The sequence below is a fragment of the Choristoneura fumiferana genome, chromosome 4 (assembly GCF_025370935.1).
Source record: "Choristoneura fumiferana chromosome 4, NRCan_CFum_1, whole genome shotgun sequence".
NCBI classification, from domain to species: Eukaryota; Metazoa; Arthropoda; class Insecta; order Lepidoptera; family Tortricidae; genus Choristoneura; species Choristoneura fumiferana.
The window spans coordinates 20163466-20183420 of NC_133475.1; the positions used below are offsets into that span (position 1 = coordinate 20163466).

General features: G+C 39.1%; 2 protein-coding genes across 3 annotated transcripts; both read right to left on the minus strand.

Annotated features, from left to right (window-relative positions):
• Positions 1-4308: 4308 nt before the first annotated feature.
• LOC141427615 (pickpocket protein 28-like) lies at positions 4309-7637 on the minus strand. Its single transcript, XM_074087223.1, has 5 exons — positions 7511-7637; positions 6329-6388; positions 5925-6084; positions 4868-5041; positions 4309-4463 (listed from the first exon to the last, which is right to left on the minus strand). The coding sequence occupies exons 1-5, from the start codon at positions 7524-7526 to the stop codon at positions 4391-4393; spliced, it is 483 nt and encodes a 160-aa protein (XP_073943324.1). The 5' UTR covers positions 7527-7637; the 3' UTR covers positions 4309-4390.
• On the minus strand, positions 7551-19492 carry LOC141427613 (pickpocket protein 28-like). 2 transcript variants are annotated; one of them, XM_074087221.1, is made up of 10 exons: positions 19416-19492; positions 18252-18404; positions 17197-17326; positions 16610-16728; positions 16423-16528; positions 14133-14284; positions 12336-12444; positions 9169-9260; positions 8154-8293; positions 7551-7641 (listed from the first exon to the last, which is right to left on the minus strand). In XM_074087221.1, exons 1-9 carry the CDS (start codon positions 19418-19420, stop codon positions 8200-8202), a joined length of 960 nt encoding a protein of 319 aa, XP_073943322.1. In that variant the 5' UTR covers positions 19421-19492; the 3' UTR covers positions 7551-7641; positions 8154-8199. The 2 variants fall into 2 exon arrangements, with proteins under 2 accessions (XP_073943322.1, XP_073943321.1); XM_074087220.1 differs by lacking the exon at positions 19416-19492 and adding an exon at positions 18896-18978.
• Positions 19493-19955: the final 463 nt, after the last annotated feature.

Sequence of the window (19955 nt, forward strand, 5' to 3'; positions counted from 1 at the left end):
ATCAGAAGGGTATCACAGAATGAATAGGTGTTGATTAGTAGGGCGTATTTTATATAGCGAGGAATGCCAATACTCATAGTACATTGTGTCTTAAGGGCGGTAATAAGGATTACGAACGAGAGTCTATTAGAAGCCCGAAGTCGAAGACTGAGGGCTTTAATGAGTCGATGTTCATAATTCTAATACCGCCCGTGCGACATACAATGTTTTTCATCAAATTTGCGAGTAAAATTTATATTTGTAAAAGAAAAATATAATTCTTCAAAATATTGCGCGACTACCTTAGGCTGCGCTCTTGGCAGCGCCGCCCTCCCCTCCGCAGCATGTGCCTGAGCCGCGTGTGCATGTGTCCTGCAGCAGCGCGCGCAGCAGTATCAGTACGGACACGGACTCATTTATCGACCTTGGGCTTCATGACAAGAAATTTGTACACGCAATGACTCATTTACCGACCACGGGTTTCATGACAAGCACATTAAGGTCGAGGGTTTTATTTGGGGGGTTGCAACCAGGTAGCCTGCATGTTTCGACGCTGTTTACGAGCAAGTGTGATGAAAAAATATTAGCGTTTCGCTTGGTACTTTTTTATCGGGTGTCAGTATAAGTTGCAAGTACCAGACGCACGAGGCCGAGCGAGGCGACCAATCAAAATCCCAAAGAAAGCTCGTGTCAAAGCGGGAAATCGCGCGTCAATATTTAAATTGAGTGCCGCCGCGGAGTCTCGGTTGCGGCCGAGAAACTCGGCTGTTTTGGGCCGACACCGAGATCTCGGCCCGATTTTTGGCTGAGACTTGACGAAACCGAGACCGAGATCTCGGTCGGAACTTAGTTAAATGGTCCGGATTTTTTTATTTCACAAGCCCGTATGTATCGTAGCAATTTGCATACCAGTGAGGCCGCGTCGTGTAAAGAACTGCTATTGTGATTACACACGCTCGCACCCGCATACCCCGAACACATTCACTCTTATGAGCAAACTTACTGAGTGTGCGTGTGTGTGTGTGTGCGTGTTAGGCCCTTCACATGGAGGACTGACCTGGTGATGGTCATAGGAGAACGAAGGATGCGGGTGACAGGTTCGGCTATTGTGACTCGTGTAGAAACTATTAAGTATACTTTTTTTATCAATCTCGCGCCGCAATGTTATGCGTTGATTAATTTTGTGTAGCTAATGTTTATTTCCTTTTTTTAGAGCACAAATAAGGCTTGATTTAAAAAATGATTCCTTGCTTTTATTTTTAAATCGAACAAATTCATAAATTTCAATTGTAATACCAGCATCAATATACCTCCCCTTTTTATTACATTTGTAAGGGGCTGGGCAGATTATTTTTTTATTTTACAAGCCCGTATGTATCGTAGCAATTCGCATGCCAGTGAGGCCGCGTCGTGTAAAGAACAGCGGGGCTATTACGAAACTCGAAACCCGAAGTTTGTATCGTACCGTCCCTCTCGCTCTCTTATTAAATAGTATAAGTGTCAGAGGACCGCACGACACGAACTTCGAGTTTCGAGTTTCGTAGTAGCCCTGCTGCTATTTGTGATTAAACACGCTCACACGTGCCCGCATACCTCGAACACATTCACTCTTATGAGCAAACTTACTGAGGTATTTTAATGAACGTAAAGTTTTGGTGGGAATCTCTGCCTTTTTCAAACATGGTCTGCTTTTCGATGTTAACGTTGAAATTGTTAAGGGTTAACTTTTTTATTACTTAGGTAAGTGGTTCATGTGGTGGTTGTATTTTTTGATCTTAAACTTTAATATTCATACAATCTTTGCTTAGTTTGGTGGGACTAGGTCAATTGGTTGTCGTGTCCCATGATATTTATTTATTTTATTTGATTTATTTATTTTGAAGAATTGAAACGAAACTTCGTTAGGTCATTGATATACTATTACTTAGTTGCAAATTAGCTAACAATATAAGAACCATCGCTAGAAAACCTGCTTTCGAATAAAAAAAACCGCATTCAAATCGGTCCACCCGTCTAAGAGCTACGGTGCCACAGATAGACACACAGACACACATAGCGGTCAAACTTATAACACCCTTCTTTTTGTGTTGGGGGTTAACAAATGGAAACTTATTTGATAATTATAATTATTATAAGAAATTAAAACGTATACTCTGCAAGTGGCAGAGGGCTCATTTATTCGTACCTACATGCCTCTTTTGTTTATAGTAACAGCGTTGTCGGAAAGACTATTACCAGAAGAATGCGCCGCATGAAACTAAAAAATATAAATATAGAAAAATATGAATGAAATATGAAATTTACCACGAACTTTACGGTGATGAAAAACGTAAAACGTCGTGAGGAAACCGGCACAAACCTGCGAAACAATTCAATGGGTGTCGCCCCAAGCCCTTTCATTCTGAGAGGAGGTCTGTGCCCTGCAGTGGGACGTAAGTATATAAACTGGGATGATGATAATATGAAAGAAAAGTATATACTCACATACTAGCCGTTACCCGTGACTCCGTCCGCGTAGAATTCGGTTTCCACTATCCCATGGGAACTATGAAATTTTTCGGGATAAAAACTATGCTATGTCCTTTCCAGGGATGCAAACTATTTGTATACCGAATTTCATCTAAATCGGTTCAGCGGTTTAGACGTGATGAAGTAACAAACAAACCAAGAGCGTATCGGACACGCCCTAAATAGGGTTCCGTAGCCATTACAAAAAAATTAAGTAATATCTTTCTAAGGATTTCGTATTTTATACGGAATCTTCCAAGTTTAGGTATATTTTATACCTTAGGCTACTATTTACTCATAAACTACTAATAATTCTCAAGCAAACTTAGCCGTTATAGTTTTCCTTGAAAGTTTGAAATACTTACTACCATCCTGAGTTTTTTTTAAATTTTCAACCCACCGGTTTAGATTTTAGAGGGGGGGGACGCTCGATTTTAATGAAAATTTGCACTTTAAAGTTGAATATTTCGCACACAGATCACTAAATCGAAAAATCGTCTTAGCAAACCTCTAATGGTTTTAAAAGACCTATCCAACGATAGCCCACACTATAGGGTTGGATGAGAAAAAAAAATCACCCCCACTTAACGTCTATGGGAGGTACCATATATATATTTTTTTTTAATTTCTAATTGTATCATTTTGTCGGCATAGTTTACTTATATATCCGTGCAAAATTACAGCTTTTTAGCATTGATAGTCCCTGAGCAAAGCCGCGGACGGACAGACAGACGGACAGACAGACACACAGACATGGCGAAACTATAAGGGTTCCGTTTTTGCCATTTTGGCTCCGGAACCCTAACAAACAGACTTAAAAACTTTCACATTTTATTGTATTAGTGGGATTGGTGTAAGTATAATTCATTTTCAACTGCCAAACCATTAATAAGACCACGGAATCTGGTAATGAAAGCCGTAAAGGGTTGTTTAACCTAAAAGGTTAATTAACCCTCATGACTTCAATTAACAAGCTCTCTAATACCCGCCCGTGACGTCATCGTGCAGTCCTTTCTGATGCAAATGACGTACACACCTGACCACTGACAGCCTCTTTGCTAAGCCTTGATTATATTGAGCGACTAACACGAGGTAAAAAGCCGTGGTGACCCAGTTGTTTAGCCGAGCTAGCCGAGCTCTAGCCGAGGATCGTGAGTACAATTTCGGACTCGCTCTGAAGTTTTCGAAATTTATTTGCGAAATAACTTTACGGCGGAAAATATTGCGAGGGAACCTGGTACAAACCTGCGAACTAATTCAATGGTGTGTTAAGTTCTCAATCTGCAGAAGGTCAGTGTGGGAACTGCGGTCCAGCCTTTACGTTCTGAGACGTAGGTCGTATACAATAGAGATAAAATATCTTGAAACTAATGAGTTCGGTTTGATACTGTTCAGTGAAGCATTATGCATGTTTATATTATTTTACGTGCTTTTATGCGTATCACCGTGGTAATTAGTAAGTACCTAGGCAACCGAGCTTTTCTCGAGCTAAAACAAGATAATAAGCGTTTTCCCAGAGAAAAGACTAAGCTAGATCGATTTTACATCCCCGAAAACCCCTACGTACCAAATTTCATCGAAATCCTTCGAGCCGTTTCCGAGATAGAATTGCTCGTTTAAAGGTAACTAGGTACGCGTCTTGTTACATTTTGTTAATCAATCACTGATTAATCAATTAGTTATTACTTAACTGTTATTTATTTTTGTTCGAAGGACCATTACATTTTTGAGGCACAAGAAAAAACATAATGATCAATGTATGAGAAACTGTATTTCAATAATATTATAAATTACAGAGGTTTTTGTCTTGGTTCTATTTACTTGTTATATGTATACAGTAAGGCACTACTAAGTACTTAGTTACGCATGTTCCAACCAAAACATACCGATGAGAGCTTGTAGTTTAGAAACGGTTTTCAATCTTCGTCGAAGTGAAGTCGGCTTTTTGTATCTCTCTTCGAAAAGTACAGCCAAGTCTAAAAATATTAAAATAACTCAATTATGAGTAAATCGTTAAATAACTAAACGACTGCGAAGACGACGTGGGCGGAATGCAACCAACCACATTATTAGGGATCTATAGTATAGACTACCACATAGTTTAGTCATGTACTTCCATCCGTCTGCCTCAGTCCGTAGATAAATTGGTAGGTAACTACACATATTTTATGTGAACTTACATAAGTTGCTTGTTGTAGTTTTTTATTTTATTTTTATAAATGGCACAAATTGTCACAGAAACCACTGGGCTTAATATATTTAAAAGAAAAATCGGAAAACTCTTTAATGTCTAGGAAATTACAGAACCCGCTCCACGTCAGCTTAAGCTCATACTTGTTTCATTGCGCGATCCTTAAGAGACTAATAATCACTGACAAACCTGAGCGTGCAGAAGTAGAAGATCTCGACGAGGCTGAGGAAGGAGAAGCCGAGGAAGAGCCCGAGCAGCCCGCCGCAGTTGGCCAGGAAGTCCGTCAGCCCGAACAGCTCCGAGCGACGCATCGACACGAACCGGGGCTCCTTATGATAGAACTCCAAGTGTGTGTACTTGATTCTGGAAAAAACTTAGCCAAGTGTGACTTGCGTACTATGGACATACACGATACGATTAATGGTAGTTTATTATATAGTCATTTATAAGGCACCTAGCTACATTTTCATCATCGCCACCCGTAAGACGACCACTGTTGGACATAGGCCTCCCTTAAAGACCTCCAGATGCTTCGGTTGGAAACTGCCTGCATCTACCCACGACACGACAGAAGTGTATTCCTATTATCTTATACACTGACCCACGTCACTTCTCCCTTGTCTATGGTTTTATTTATTTTTAATTTTTATTTTTTATTTTTTCTCCGTCTGACTGGGGCGAAGGTACTGGCCGGGGATTTTTATTTAACGTTTGGGCTCCACAGAAAACCAGCGTTACTGCACATAATGTGCGGCAACACATGCTGAGTGGAGACCCTTTTTGGTATTCTGCCGTGTCACCAAGTAACATAGTTTTAGTGCTAGTTTTAGTCTTAGTTTTTAGGTGGTACTTATGGAGCCAAAATAAACCTTTCTTTCTTTCTTTCTTACTTTACCCGCCGCTTTAACATCACCATCGTTAGTCATAGTCCATCTCGTTGGTGGACGTCTTACACTGCGCTTGCCGAGCCGCGGTTTACATTCGAGATCTTTTCGCCCCCAACGACCATCTGTTCTCCGTGCTATACGGACTTGCCTGTTGCCACTTCAATAAGCTACTTAGCCTACATCGGTTACCTTCGCTCTTCTACGTTATGTCCTCATTTCTGATTCGATAAGCACCGAAACCCCAAGTGTAACCCTCTCCGTAGCTCGTATAAGCCGTCTTGATTGCCTAAAAATGCTGCGTTATAAAGTAAATTTTTTGTTCACCACTTAAGAGCTAACCCTATATTGTTTTGACGTACCTGCCAGCAAGCTGTGTAGGAGACGCTGCCTGCAAATATCTGTCAAAGTCAAATTTGGTCTTGAGAGTTTCTGCGCCGTACTGGACTTCGTTACACAGCGGGTAACACTGACATTTTTCAACCTCGGTACCAGGGTGACCTTCTTTGTCGGCAAAGCTTTCTAAAATAGAATATAGAACCATTTTATGAATTAGAGTTATTTTCTACATACAGGTTGCAGATCACGAATAGAAACAGAAGCTTTTATTAGCAAATAATATTAACATTTTGAATCTAAAAAAAACCGGCAAACTCGCGCACCAAGGGGCACTGAGGGACACTTGAGTGACAGCAATAGGACTCCTTTTAAACCCTTCGGGTATAACTATACAGAAATAATATACTTATGGCTATATATAACTTACCCAATGCGTAGACCATACAGACATTGTTACCACTCCTGCAGATAGTTGAGCCATTGTTATCTGAAAACGTAATTTTAGAATCGCACAACAGGTTAATATTAAAAATGAAACTAAATGATATCAATCATCAAATTAAGATTGGTTTTTGGAGTCTTTTTGTATTTTTTATTTCAACTCCAAATTTTGATACTTTTACGGTCATCCCGTAAAATCCATATCGAAAATACAAACTGAAACATAGATGCACAAAAAAAAACAAAAAAAGAGACCAGCGCTGGGAATCGAACCCAGGTCCTCAGCATTCCTTGCTGCGTGCCATACCCCTACACTACCACTGGATAGGAGTACAGACACGAATTTCTCCTATGCACCACATATCTCAGCTTGTTTGTTTTCTTATTTAGTCACTTAAGCAGCGACACTAGTGACATCTATGTTTTTAGCCCTCAACAAGAAACTTTCAAACATTCCATTGGAACTAAGCGCTCACCCGGACACGAGATGTCAATAATAAGCAATCAAATTAAGATTGGTTTTTGTCGCTAGTGTTGCTGCTTAAGTCACTAAATAAGAAAACAAACAAGCTGAGATATGTGGTGCATAGGAGAAATTCATGTCTGTACTCCTGTCCAGTGGTAGTGTAGGGGTATAGCACGCAGCACGGAATGCTGAGGACCTGGGTTCGATTTCCAGCGCTGGTCTCTTTTTCTGGTTTTTCTGTGCATCTATGTTTCAGTTTGTATTTTCGATATGATATCATCATCATGATGATCATCATTATGCCTAGCCTGCATATGATGTGGGTTGAGTAGGACGTTCCACTGCTGGGCATAGGCTTCTACTCAGAAGAAATGTTAAAAATGTATAAATAAATAAATGAATCATATCATCATCACATTTCACTGCTGAGCACAGGCCTCCTCTTAACATGAGGAGGCTCAAATGAATAGGTAAATCAATTAATGAATGTTAATCAATTTAAAAACTGCCTAAACCAACACATTAGCAGTACATTTACAAAGAATACTTGACCGAGGAACAGCTAAAACACATGCACCAACCAGTTGCTTCTATCTGCCTGCGCCTGATAATTTAAATACTTAATAATTGTAAATGATATGCTAAAAACAATGGCACTGATGGTGATGATGATGAAATGCTAAGGACTAAATGCAAACTCACGCGGCATATGATGCATGACGCAGCCACATCGGTTGAAGGTGTAGTTGGAGAGGCACTCCAGCCTGCAGTTGTTGGGTGTGTACGCGAGGAAATACCTCAAATAACGCTCTTTGGCGAAAAAACATTGCCGTCTGGGTGAGAGAAATTAAAATTAATTAATGATGAAAACAAATGATTGCTTGACAACGACAGCTCACCCCTTTATAAGTCCTCCAAATAGATGATTCTTAACTTGAATCGCTCTAACAAGATAGGTTTTTGACATGTACATAGGTAAACGAAAATAAAATCTCGGACAAAGAAAACAAAGCGGCTTGTGTCTTCGGACCATGTCTGAGAGGACTCCTTTTTATAAAATATTTTCGTCTAAGGTTTTTTTTACGTTCTTTAAATTAAGAATAATTATGTTTATGACTTATTAAAATGATTGAACTGTAAAAAAGCCATTTATATTTTATTTAATTTGACCTGTTTTTTCGTATAGATGCCAATAAAGATAGTAAATATTATGTCTTAAATAATCAGAATGTTCTTCTTTCTTTATTTTCTCTCTTTCGTTCTTTCTCTCATTCTTTTCTTTTTTTTTTTCTTTCTAATCTAAGTTAGTGAAACAGCTACTTCAAAATCATTGTTCTATACTTGCATTTCTGGTGAGTAATTCCTGAGTGTGACAGAGGTATTCAATACACTTATAACGAGAGCAAACGAGACAGTTTGATCATAATGTGCTGAGAAGTAGTAGAGCGAGTGCTGCGGCACATCAGCTGGATGATGCAGGTACAGCTAAAGACATAAATAACAGTTAGACACCTTGGGCACCAGACGGCCACGCCACGATCAATGGCCACAGACCTGAATAACTAAAAACGCAGCCAAAATTTCGCACGTTATGTTGCTCCCACACATTGACTGTTATAAATGTCATGTAACGTATAAAACATTGTTTTATAACATTTTGAAACAAATTGTAATAAATGTTAACATTTTATCATATTATATAACTTTTAAACTTTTATACAACAAATTGCAAGTGCAATTTTTATATAGTGTTACTTATACTTATAAAATTTTTATACCAATGTGTGGGGCGTGTAAAACATCTAACAAGTTGTAAAAAAAGTTATAAAGTGTTAGACGATGTTATCGTGTTTTATAAACGTTATATAACATTCATAACAGCCAGTGTGGGAGCACCATTCTTAATATCGATCGATATGAGATTTGAAGCCGCATCTCGGTCATTATTCGAGCGATTCAAACGCCTCATTTTTGTGGTCACATTTCTTTATGAATGGGCTGCAGAATTTGATGTCATTAACGTCTTGTATTTTTGTTAAGTAGATAACCTAGAAACTGTACAAGAATCTTCTACCCTGTCAACAAAAATATGGGGACGAAAATAAAAAAAAATAAAAGCTCGACCCGTCTAGTCAGTATAAGTTTAAAAAAAAACTTTACTACGCCTACGTCAGAAAAGTTATCATTTTCCACCATTTTTGATGTTCAGTTTGTCTTCTTGCAAAGATTTATTTAAAACATGTGTGAAGATAAAACAGTGTGTGTCAATATAACGCATTAAAATGCGAGTGTGCGTTAATATAACTAGCCGACTATATTTCAACAATGTTTCTCATTACTTAACAAATACATAAACTTACTTTATATCCGCTGTTGTAGTTATACAATTATTGGACCATTCTAAAGGATCTTCTTTTAGAAAGACAGTTAAATCCGGATGAATTCCATTGCTCTGAAATAAAATAAAATAGAGACACATAATGCAAATCGGATAAACGCAAAAAATATACACAAGGTGGGTCCTGTAACAGGAGCAAAAAATTAAACCACACCTTCCACTCTTCATCTTGAGCTATTCTAGTTCTACAACTTTTGAAAATAACTTGTATTATCATTTTTATTATAGTTTAAAGTTCAATTTTAGTACTGTAACTAAGGGACCCCATACATTATTTTTTGTATTTTTTTCTTTAATTGTATAATATAGTTTTTAAGTATTTTATTTGTAATTATATTTTTATGAAAAAATGACTTTCTGCCAAGTTTCTTGCGGCGCATTCTTCTTGGCAATGATGGTCTTTCCGAAAGCGCTGGTAGTTTAAAAAAAATGACGTGTAAAAGTGCCCATTGCGGCCTATTTACTGAATAAATCATTTGAAATTGTTTTGAAATTTGAAATTGGACAAGCAATGTATTGCGAAATCCGTCATTTTGTTACGTGACAGGCGATGTCATTTAGGCTATTGGATGTCGTAACTACATTGAAAATACCATTTAATTTGTTTGGAATTAACATAATGTCGAAAATACAAACTGAAATATAGATGCACAGAAAAACCAGAAAAATAAGACCAGCGCTGGAAAAATTTGGAAAAGAAATAAAAATACAAAAAGATTCCAAAAAAACAATCTTAATTAACATAATGATAAAAGCTCTTGATTTTTGAATGTTGCAGAACTAAAGTAGTTCCATTTAAGTGGCAGAAACTGGGTTTTAATTTTTTGCTCCTGTTACAGGGCCCACCCGGTATAAAAATCGGCCAAGCGAGTGCCAGGCGTCAGCGTAGGTTCCGTACCCATATGCGGACCGTTGGCAAGCGTCTATGAGGTGGACTGACGACATCATGAGAGTGGTGGAAACCGGTGAATGCAAGTGCTGATGCTGATGATGATGATGAGGGTTTGATCGACTACAACTCGTTAACTTTTTTAAGCCTACTAAGCTTTGATAGTTTTACTTTTAATTTAATAATAATATTACCATTATGATTTTTTTCTAGATTTTTCAAGCCCAAAGCGGAGTGAATTTGGAGAGGGAGATTGTCTTTAACAAAAATGAGCACTATAAAGTGTGATTTTTATTTTTATTTATAACTAGCCTGTTATCCGTGACTCCGTCCGCGTAGAATTCGGTTTACGCTATCCTGCTGGAACTGTGAAATTTTCCGAGATAAAAACTATCCTATGTCCTTCTTCGGGACTCAAGCTATCTGTATACCGAATTTCATCTAAATCGGTTCAGCGGTTTAGACGTGATGAAGTAACAAACAAACAAACAGACTTACACACTTTCGCATTTATTATATTAGTTTGATGATAGGGAAGCAAACGAATATGCAGGTCATCTCATATGAACAACAACTCAACGAGAGTCACTGGAATGTTGCCGACCTTTAAATAAAGCTTAAGCCTTGAAAGCCACGATGTCATAGTTGCCTGGAAACATTGCTATGACTGCTAATATTCGCAAATGGATCCCTAAACGAATATTGGTCTAAGCAATCTTATAATGTACTCGTATTTAAAGATCTACCCAACGATCTGTGAGTTTAAATGAGAAAAAAAACATCCCCACTATGAGTACCTAGTGAATATAGATAGGGGAGGTAGGGGAGCATTGGGCAGTCGGGGAGGTTCGGGCACCACCCTTGTAAAATCGTGGCGTATGAAGCTACTTAATTTTGAATACTGTGGTAGGCTAGCTTAGTAACTGGCAACACCGCTCAGGCTCAATGTCATTTGCCATTTTGATTAGTTGTCAGTGTCACATGCCGTTGACCGTTTCGTGCGTGAAAAAGTAAATATTTTGACGTGATTTCTAAGGAAATAACAAGTAATCTGGGAAAAGACGTAAGTTTCTGTATTGTCATCTAGTTATGTGTTTGCGAAAGCTAATATTAACGTATAAATTAAGGTATACATTAGACTACAAAATCATATTTGAATTTATTTGTGAATGAGGGGGTGGGGAGCATTGAGCACTAATTTTAGAGGGAGGTTTGGGCATGCCCAATGCTCCCGCACAATTGTTTGTTTTCGGCAATCCGTTTAAAATGTAGGTTCTGTCCGTTAAAATAAAATTAACTTGGACGGGTTTAAATTGCGTATAAATATTGAATTTGAATCATCATCCATCATCCCAGCCTATATACGTCCCACTGCTGGGCACAGGCCTCTTCTCAGGAATAAGAGAGCTTGGGCTGTAGTTCCATGCGGGCCCAGTGCAGATTGGGAACTTCAACACGCACCATTGAATTGCTTCGCGCAGGTTTGTCCAGGTTTCCTCACGATGTTTTTTCCTTCACCGCAAAGCTCGTGGTAAATTTCAAATGTAATTCCGCACATGAATTTCGAAAAACTCAGTGGTGCGAGCGGGGCTTGAACCCACGACCCTCTGCTTGAGAGGCGATAGGTCAAACACTAGGCCACAAAGACATCAAAACCAAATTGCCAAAACCCAAAAATATTGGTAATAAGGTTACTTTTGATAAGCCTATCTGGGTTATATACCGATATTAGATAAATTTTATTACTGAAGTAAGATATACTGAGTATTGAGTACTAAATCTTTAGTATTTGAGTACTTATAGTTTAAAACAGTTGATTGTTTGTCGATTTTATTGCAAGTTTTTATAGTTACATTATATATATTCAAGTATTTTAGCATTAAGTGGCGTATTTAATACAGTGCCCCAAACCTCCCATTAAGGTGCCCAAACCACCCGACCATTGGGAGGTTTGGGCACTTTTGACAGTGTTTAGAAAAACTCTTGCAATTTTGAAGACTGATTACATAATTGTATACGTTCTTCGTGATAATTGAAGCAAATATATGTGCTACTAATATAAGAAGTAAAAAGTTGGTTTTGTTAAAAAATAGCATTTTTATTACGACTTAAGTAAAAAAGTGCCCAATGCTCCCCTATCTCCTACATATATTTTTTTTTTTCAAAATTTTATTTTATCGATTCGTCGGCATGGTTAACATAGAGACCGATGTGAATAAATGAATGATGGTGATACTTACCCGTCCTCGTTTTGGGTAAACATCGTTGTCAGAACTGAGGTAGCCATCCGAGTGAGACCAACCCTTGCTAGCATTCAACGTCATTATATAAGAATAGTTATTCTGTATGCTGAACAAAGAATACATTTCACACTTTTTCTCGAGATTTTGCAGTTATATTTTATTATTAATTTTTTTTTTTTTTATTCGATTGGATGGCAAACGAGCAAGTGGGTCTCCTGATGGTAAGAGATCACCACCGCCCATAAACATCTGCAACACCAGGGGATTTTTTTTTTTTTTTATTCGACTGGATGGCAAACGAGCAAGTGGGTCTCCTGATGGTAAGAGATCACCACCGCCCATAGGCAACTGCAACACCAGGGTATTGCAGATGCGTTGCCAACCTAGAGGCCTAAGATGGAATACCTCAAGTGCCAGTTATTTCACCGGCTGTCTTACTCTCCACGCCGAAACACAACAGTGCAAGCACTGCTGCTTCACGGCAGGATTAGCGAGCAAGATGGTGGTAGCAATCCGGGCGGACCTTGCACAAGGTCCTACCACCTGCAAAACCCTGCCTACCTGCTGCATTATGTGGCAGTAAGAACAAAATCGAGCGAATTAGCTCGTTGAAGTGGCAATGGGCGGGCCATATAGAACGGAGAACAGATGGTCGTTCACGTATCTCAGGTTGCCTATTTCTACTACGCTACTTAATATATATGGTATAGATATGGGTGCATAGGAGAAATTCGTGTCTGTACCAGTGTAGTCCAGTGGTAGTGTAGGGGTATGGCACGCAGCACGGAATGCTGAGGACCTGGGTTCGATTCCCAGCGCTGGTCTCTTTTTCTGGTTTTTCTGTGCATCCATTATCTTAGTTTTTATTTTCGATATGGTTTTACGGGATGACCGTAAAAGTAACAAGTTTGGAGTTGAAACAAAAAATATATAAAGACTACAAATAACCAATCAAAATTTGATTGTTTAGTAGCGATCTTTCTTGTCTGGGTGAGCGGTTAGTTCCGAAAGTGTGTTACGTCTCTCGATTAGAACGAAACATAGATGTCGCTAGTGCTGTTGCTTAAGTAGCGTAGTAGAAATAAGCACATAAGCAACCTGAGATGTGTGCATAGGAGAAATTCGTGTCTGTACTCCTGCCCAGTGGTAGTGTAGGGGTATGGCGCGCAACACGGAATGCTGAGGACCTGGGTTCGATTCCCAGCTTTGGTCTCTTTTTCTGGTTTTTCTGTGCATCCATGTCTCAGTTTGTATTTTCGATATGTATTTTTTGGTTTATTTGTGTATAGTTGTGTACATTTTATTTGAATAAATGTGTTTTTGTCTAAATGGTTCCAACGGAGGACCAGCGTCGGCCGCAAGGTTGACATCATGCTTAGTTGGGACCATTTCGTAACAAAATTTGCCTCAATTTCCGTTTTTCTTTTTCCTTCTTTTGTAAAATGTCACAAATAAATGATTTCCTTTCTTTCTTTCTTACCGGGTAGAATCTACCCTGTTTCTTTGTCCATAATATTAGTAGTAGTATTGCATAATGGCTATCAATCGTATTCAATCGGAAAAGTTCGTATTATATCGTGCTCTCTCAAGGGGGGCTAAGAGTCCTGGCAAAGTATCACTAGATGGCGTTAGTATCGTGAGGTTTTTTGACGTAACGGTCTTGCTTGCAATTGGCTAATGATTAAATGGAAAAGCTTTTACACAGGCCAAGTAAAAATAAATGTTATGTCAATGGCATAAAGACTTTGTCATGAAATAACTTTTCTCACTTTAACTGTATATCTATAACTTTACTTCTCTAATCGAAATATTTCACTGGCTGCTAGCGAGTTCATGGTGAAACAGACGCCCTCCAAAGTGAGCACGGGTTGGAACAGCTCCACGCAAGGCACTACTGCTTCACGCCACTGACACGATTGGAGTACATCCTGCGCAGTCGGGGAAACCTGGGAGAAGATAAAAATCAAACTTAAAGTCATTAAAACTTTTCACACATATATGGCCAGTGAGTCGTTTTTGAACCGTGCAAAAAACCCGCGAATTTGGTAAACGAAAACGCTTATCTGTGACGTCTAGCAAATGAAAGATATTCAAAATCAAAAAAATCAAAATCATTTATTCAGTAAATAGGCCGCAATGGGCACTTTTACACGTCATTTTTTAAAACTACCAGCGCTTTCGGAAAGACCATCATTGCCAAGAAGAATGCGCCGCAAGAAACTTGGCAGAAAGTCATTTTTTCAACATAAAATAATTACAAATAAAATACTTAAAAACTACAGTATACAATGAAATTAAAGAAAATACAAAAAATAATAATAATAATACAGGGATATATGGGGTCCCTTAGTTACAAAACTAAACTCTAACTATAATCTACGTTCAGTGGAAGTGTAGACTGCTTCCCCCGTCATAAATTAAAAAAAAAAAAATATAATAATAATAATTTAATTCTGAAATTTACATTTCAGGTCAAGTAACCATTAAACTTTTGGATTCCGAAGGCAAGCTCACGTCTGCCGCCCCCAAAGTTAGCTCACACGAACTCATGTCATGCTCTGAAAGCAGAGCGGTACCGAGGGCATGGTATTGCTTCCGTTCCCATAAGCTCTATGGGATCGTCTTGGGAGCTTCGACGTCGCGGGCCTGTGACTAGAAATTAAACTAAAAATATACAAGTTTAAAATCCATAAGCTTAACAATATACAGCCTTAAATATAGCAAGGGGATGTATAAAGTCCCTGAGTTAATAATAAAATTACTATATAGCAAGGGGATGTAGAAAGTCCCTGAGTTAACAATAAATAAAATTCCTATTGGAGACTAACAATAGTTCTGGGCATATATGGGTTAAAAAAATAAATATGATTTATTTATTTAACCATTACAAATCTGTACCTTAACAGCTAAAACCAAAACGGCACAAACTTACAAATTATCATAACCTAAGTACATTATACGTATTATTACACTAAAGCGTGTCACACACTAAGCAGATACGATAAGATATCTGTATCTGAACGCATATCTGTCAATATCGCTCCCTATACAATTCAATGAGCTAACTCACAAAGTGCCGATAACTTATATTTTATCGTAAAGTATCTGTGGGCACCGACATATATCGAAAGATGGCAAAGATAGTATCTGCGTATATAAATTGATCTGTGTATAATATCTGCCGATATAAATATGGTATAGTATTTTATCTGCAGATAGATACAGATTGATGTGAGAGCCCTGCTACATGCGAGTAAATCTAGAAGCAATAAACACGAAAACATTCTGTATATAATTATAAACAGTCCGCACCAAAAAACAAGTCTACTCAGTTTGAAGGATTTAGACTGAATGTATCGTCTCGTATATTATCGTATCTGCGTAGTGTGTGATAATTTCAGATCATTAAGTTATTATACGCAGATAAAATATTATCGTATTTGCGTAGTGTGTGACACGCTTAATATTTAAGCAACAGAGCTCTCAGGCATCTGGCCTTCAGCCACTCCCTTGCGCTCAGCCATCAGCTGCCCTAGAGCACTGGCAGACCAGTCGGGGTGCGGCGCTCCAGCGAGCACGAAGTTGAGCAGCGCGAGTGTGCGCGCGGCCGGTGCCTGCGCGTGCGCCCCCGCGGCACCGACAGCAGCGGGTGCCGTCGCGCGCGGATATATTGGTCAGGGACAAACATGCGGACATGGGACACGGATAATGGGACACTTGACACCAATTGACTTAGTCCCAAAGTAAGCAAAGCTTGTGTTATGGATACTAGGCAACGGATAAACTTACTTAAATAGATACATACATGAATACGTATTAGACAGCCAAGACACAAAAACAAACATTCGTTACAAATATCTGCCACGACCGGGGATCGAACCCAAGCTTCGTAGTCAGGTTCTCTAACCACTGGGCTATCCAGTCGTTAAAATGTCCCACTGCTGGACACCAGCTTCGTCTCAAAATGAGAGGACTTGGACTATAGTTTCCATTTGGGCTCAGTATGGAATGAGAACTTTACAGATATCATAGAATTGCTCATAATACTAATAAAAATTTACAACTAAGACTTAGACGGACTTACCTCAAAATAGTGTTCAATGATTTTCGTATCAGAATAGTTTCTTCTGTAATTGACCTGATGGAAGCAAAGATTACTCAGATCTTCATGTTTCTGTAGGATTTTTATTCTGTAACACATAGTAAAATATAATTAGCTATAGTCTCGGTTCGACATACAAACCCTGAGAATCAGGCTCGCCAGCACTTACTCGTCTTCTGTCCAATTTGACTTCGATGTTAGGTTCAGCACCTCGAAGAAAATATTATCACTATAAGCGGATCTCTTCAGTTTTAATTGCGGGCATATTGTGATGGACGGAAACGGCACCTAAAATAAATATTTTTTATTATAATGGAGGTTTCATCGTTAGTGTATGATCATCAGCGTGTTGTAACATGGTCAAAATGAAAATTAAAACTTTAAATTTGTAAATACATAGGTTGTAGAAGGCTCATTAACAAACCTGTTTAAACTACCGGCGCCTTTGGAAAGACCATATTGCCAAGGAGAATGCGTGGCAAGAAATTATAGAATACAAGTTTAATGAAGACTTAATGATGAGACAATGGTCAATTAGTTTAGTCATAGCGGGAAAAATATAAACAAAAGTACATGAATTTGAAGTACTGGCCCATATATGCAATGGACACATAGTACTGGGAGTACCTATCGGGGGCGGCCTTTCTTCTTCGGTTTTCTAAGTTGTCCTGAAGATTCACATGAGGAAGAAAAAGAAAACCGATCTTTTGTTACAAGTTCCGATCGATATTAACAAACTAGTAAAAATGTACTAACCTCTCCAACCGACACGAGTTGTTCGCTCAACGTCACAATGACCGGACTGGTTCGCCATTTCACCCACACATTCCATATCAGCAAAACACACATGCTTAAGCTTATCACAAAGGCAACGATCCAGAATAATCTGTAAATAAGTTTGTCAAAATTATCATCGCATCTTGCTAAAAATCATATCCATTTGTGCTAAGTAACCTTGACAGAGTCTACATCACTTAGTGAGAGTGAGACAGTGCCTTATTGACAGAGTGACTGAGTTACTTACTGGCTGACTCGCTCGAGCAGCCTGTGGGTGAGGTATACTGCGCATTCAATATAATAATACGTTCAGGATTCTATTGGGACTACCTAGATGGTGCAGTGCATCACTAATGTTTGCCGAGGCCCGCACGGACACTTTTCAAGCTATTATGCGCAAGAAAATCATCTCGTTGCTAAACCGCCTCTGGTGAAGTCCCAACAGACTTCTGAATGTCATTGTTGACAGTTTTAATTGTCCAATCCGGGCATCCTGGGTTGGGCAGAAAAAGAGTTGCGCCCAGTACAATTACAATTAAGTAGTTGAAGCTATTATTTTATTTTTATTTTTTACTAATAGGTACATAAGCTGTAAGTTGGTTGTACTAACATGATATGGATACGATGTCCGAAATGAAAAATTTATTATTATATTATTACTAGCTGTTGCCCGCAGCTTCGCCCCCGTTGTTTTTTTCTGTATTTTCTTCCATAAAACCTTCTCCTGACAGTAATGAACACAACAAAAAAGGAATTAGCGAAATCGGACCAGTCGTTCCCGAGTTTTGCGCTTAGCAACACATTAGATAGATTAAATAAGTAAGTGACAAAATGACTGAGTGAGTGGGTGAGTGCTCATGTGACAGATTGCCTAAGTGAGCATGTGAGTAAATGCGTGACTGCGTCACTGTATAAGTAAGAGAGTGACTAAACGACCAAGCTGAGTGGCTGAGTGAGTAAGCGACCAAGTGAGTAAGCAAAATAAAACATTGCGAAAATTATCATAATAAAAACTCATGGTGTAATAGTCTGACTTCTCTGTAAAGCTTAGCCTTCTCTCCGCGATGTAGCGCAGACCGTGCAGCGTTGTGTTCTGCGCGAAGTCCTGCATCAGCTCGCCAGCCACCAGTCGTCTGCGCTCGCGCCGCAATCTCCTTCTAATCCCGACCCTTTCTTTGCTGATGGAACTAGAATATACAGATAAAGACTAAAAGAACCGGCCAAGCGCGTGCCAAGTCATGCGCACTGTAGGGTTCCGTACTAGCATGCGACAAAGCTCGTGCTGAGACACCTCCTTCAAACTAGTTTAACGTGGCACTCCGGCGGGAAATCGAGCCCCGGTCTCCCGCGTGAAAGGCGGACTTACTAGCACTTTAGGTGTCAAATGTAACGTGGCACCTTGGTGCCGCGCTAACATTAGCCTACGATCCTGGTGTGACTACTGGAGGCTTTCTTTACTCGAACTAACTTCGGGGGACTAGGTAAGGGAGATTATTATCATGGTTTTTTTGAAGACATTTAATTTTTTGTTATTTATATACTTTTTACTTTAAAGCTTTGAGACTATTTCTTAAAATGACTTTACATCTATTCTTTAAAGTCATTATTTTGTAACACCTAGAAGAGTCACCAGTTCGGTTATTTCTGTATTTTTAACATAATTTAAAACTGTTTATACCATGAACGGCGTGAGCTTTTTAAATACATCTTCAACATCATCTTCGTCATCATCAGCAGTATTTACGACGTCCACTGCTGAACAAGGCCTCCCCCTTAGAACGCCACAATGAACGACTGGCCACTTGCTTCCACTGGTTGCCCGTAACTCTCACGATCTCGTCAATCTATCTATTAGGAGGCTGGTCAACGCTTCGTCTTCCGGTCGCCTCTGGAGGATTTTTCTTCCTCAACGGTTATCTATTCTTCGAGCGATGTGGCCCACTCATTGCCATCAACTTGCATATTCTTCGAGCTATATCGTAAATTTCAGTTCTTTGGCTTTCCGTATTCCGAATTCTATCGCGTAAAGAAACTCCGAACATAGCTCTCCATAGATCATTGCGAGACTCTAAGCCTCTTCAAGAGGCCAACAGACAAGTACCACGTCTTGGAGCCATCACTGACAACACACACAGGTCAAAGACTCTAGTCTTTAGGCACTGCAGAAATAGATATGCATACTAGTTAAAATTACTTACTCCATGGCTGATTCCCAATTCTTGATCCAACAAAGTCTGATCTATATTTAAACCGAAAGGCACGTCGTTTGGCTACCACAGTCAACGAGTAACTATTTTCTCGCGGCCTCTTTCATTCCGAGTCATTAAGCTTTTAATTTAATTAATTGAATAGGTCCCTTGTTAAATTCGCAATGAGGGTGATTAGGCTAGGTATTGAAACTAACTCTACTAAATACTTACTACTACTACATCATTCCTCCTCCTTGTGGCGTATTCCTCAGTAATGAGGGTCGTGACCACCCTTCTGAATCACTTTCTCTCGCACGAACTTTTTCGTTTGAAGTTTCGAAGTTTGTACATGAGCCCAAGCAGCCGAAAAATTTAAAAACAAATTAAAAATCCCACATACTTAATAAAATCCCCATCACCTAAATCCGGGCCCGGTAATTTCAACGTCCTATTCTCGTGCTTAGCGCTGACTGGTTCGGCGCCTGGCAACAATGCTAGTTACACGCTTACCCGATATACAGTTTTATATATGTCGGCGGCCGATCGTAA

Excerpts from the sequence above, each read along its gene's own strand:
- LOC141427615 (XM_074087223.1), bottom strand. Across the intron at positions 5,042-5,924 it reads CCTACACAGCTTGCTGGCAG|AATCAAGTACACACACTTGG; the intron begins GTACGTCAAAAC and ends AGTTTTTTCCAG. Across the intron at positions 4,464-4,867 it reads TTCTACTTCTGCACGCTCAG|ACTTGGCTGTACTTTTCGAA; the intron begins GTTTGTCAGTGA and ends TAATATTTTTAG.
- LOC141427613 (XM_074087220.1), bottom strand. The coding sequence starts at position 18,948 with ATGATGACGAAGATGATGTTGAAGATGTATTTAAAAAGCTCACGCCGT. Across the intron at positions 16,529-16,609 it reads TCAAATTGGACAGAAGACGA|AATAAAAATCCTACAGAAAC; the intron begins GTAAGTGCTGGC and ends TATGTGTTACAG. Across the intron at positions 12,445-14,132 it reads GAAATATTTCGATTAGAGAA|CATACAGAATAACTATTCTT; the intron begins GTAAAGTTATAG and ends TTCTTTGTTCAG.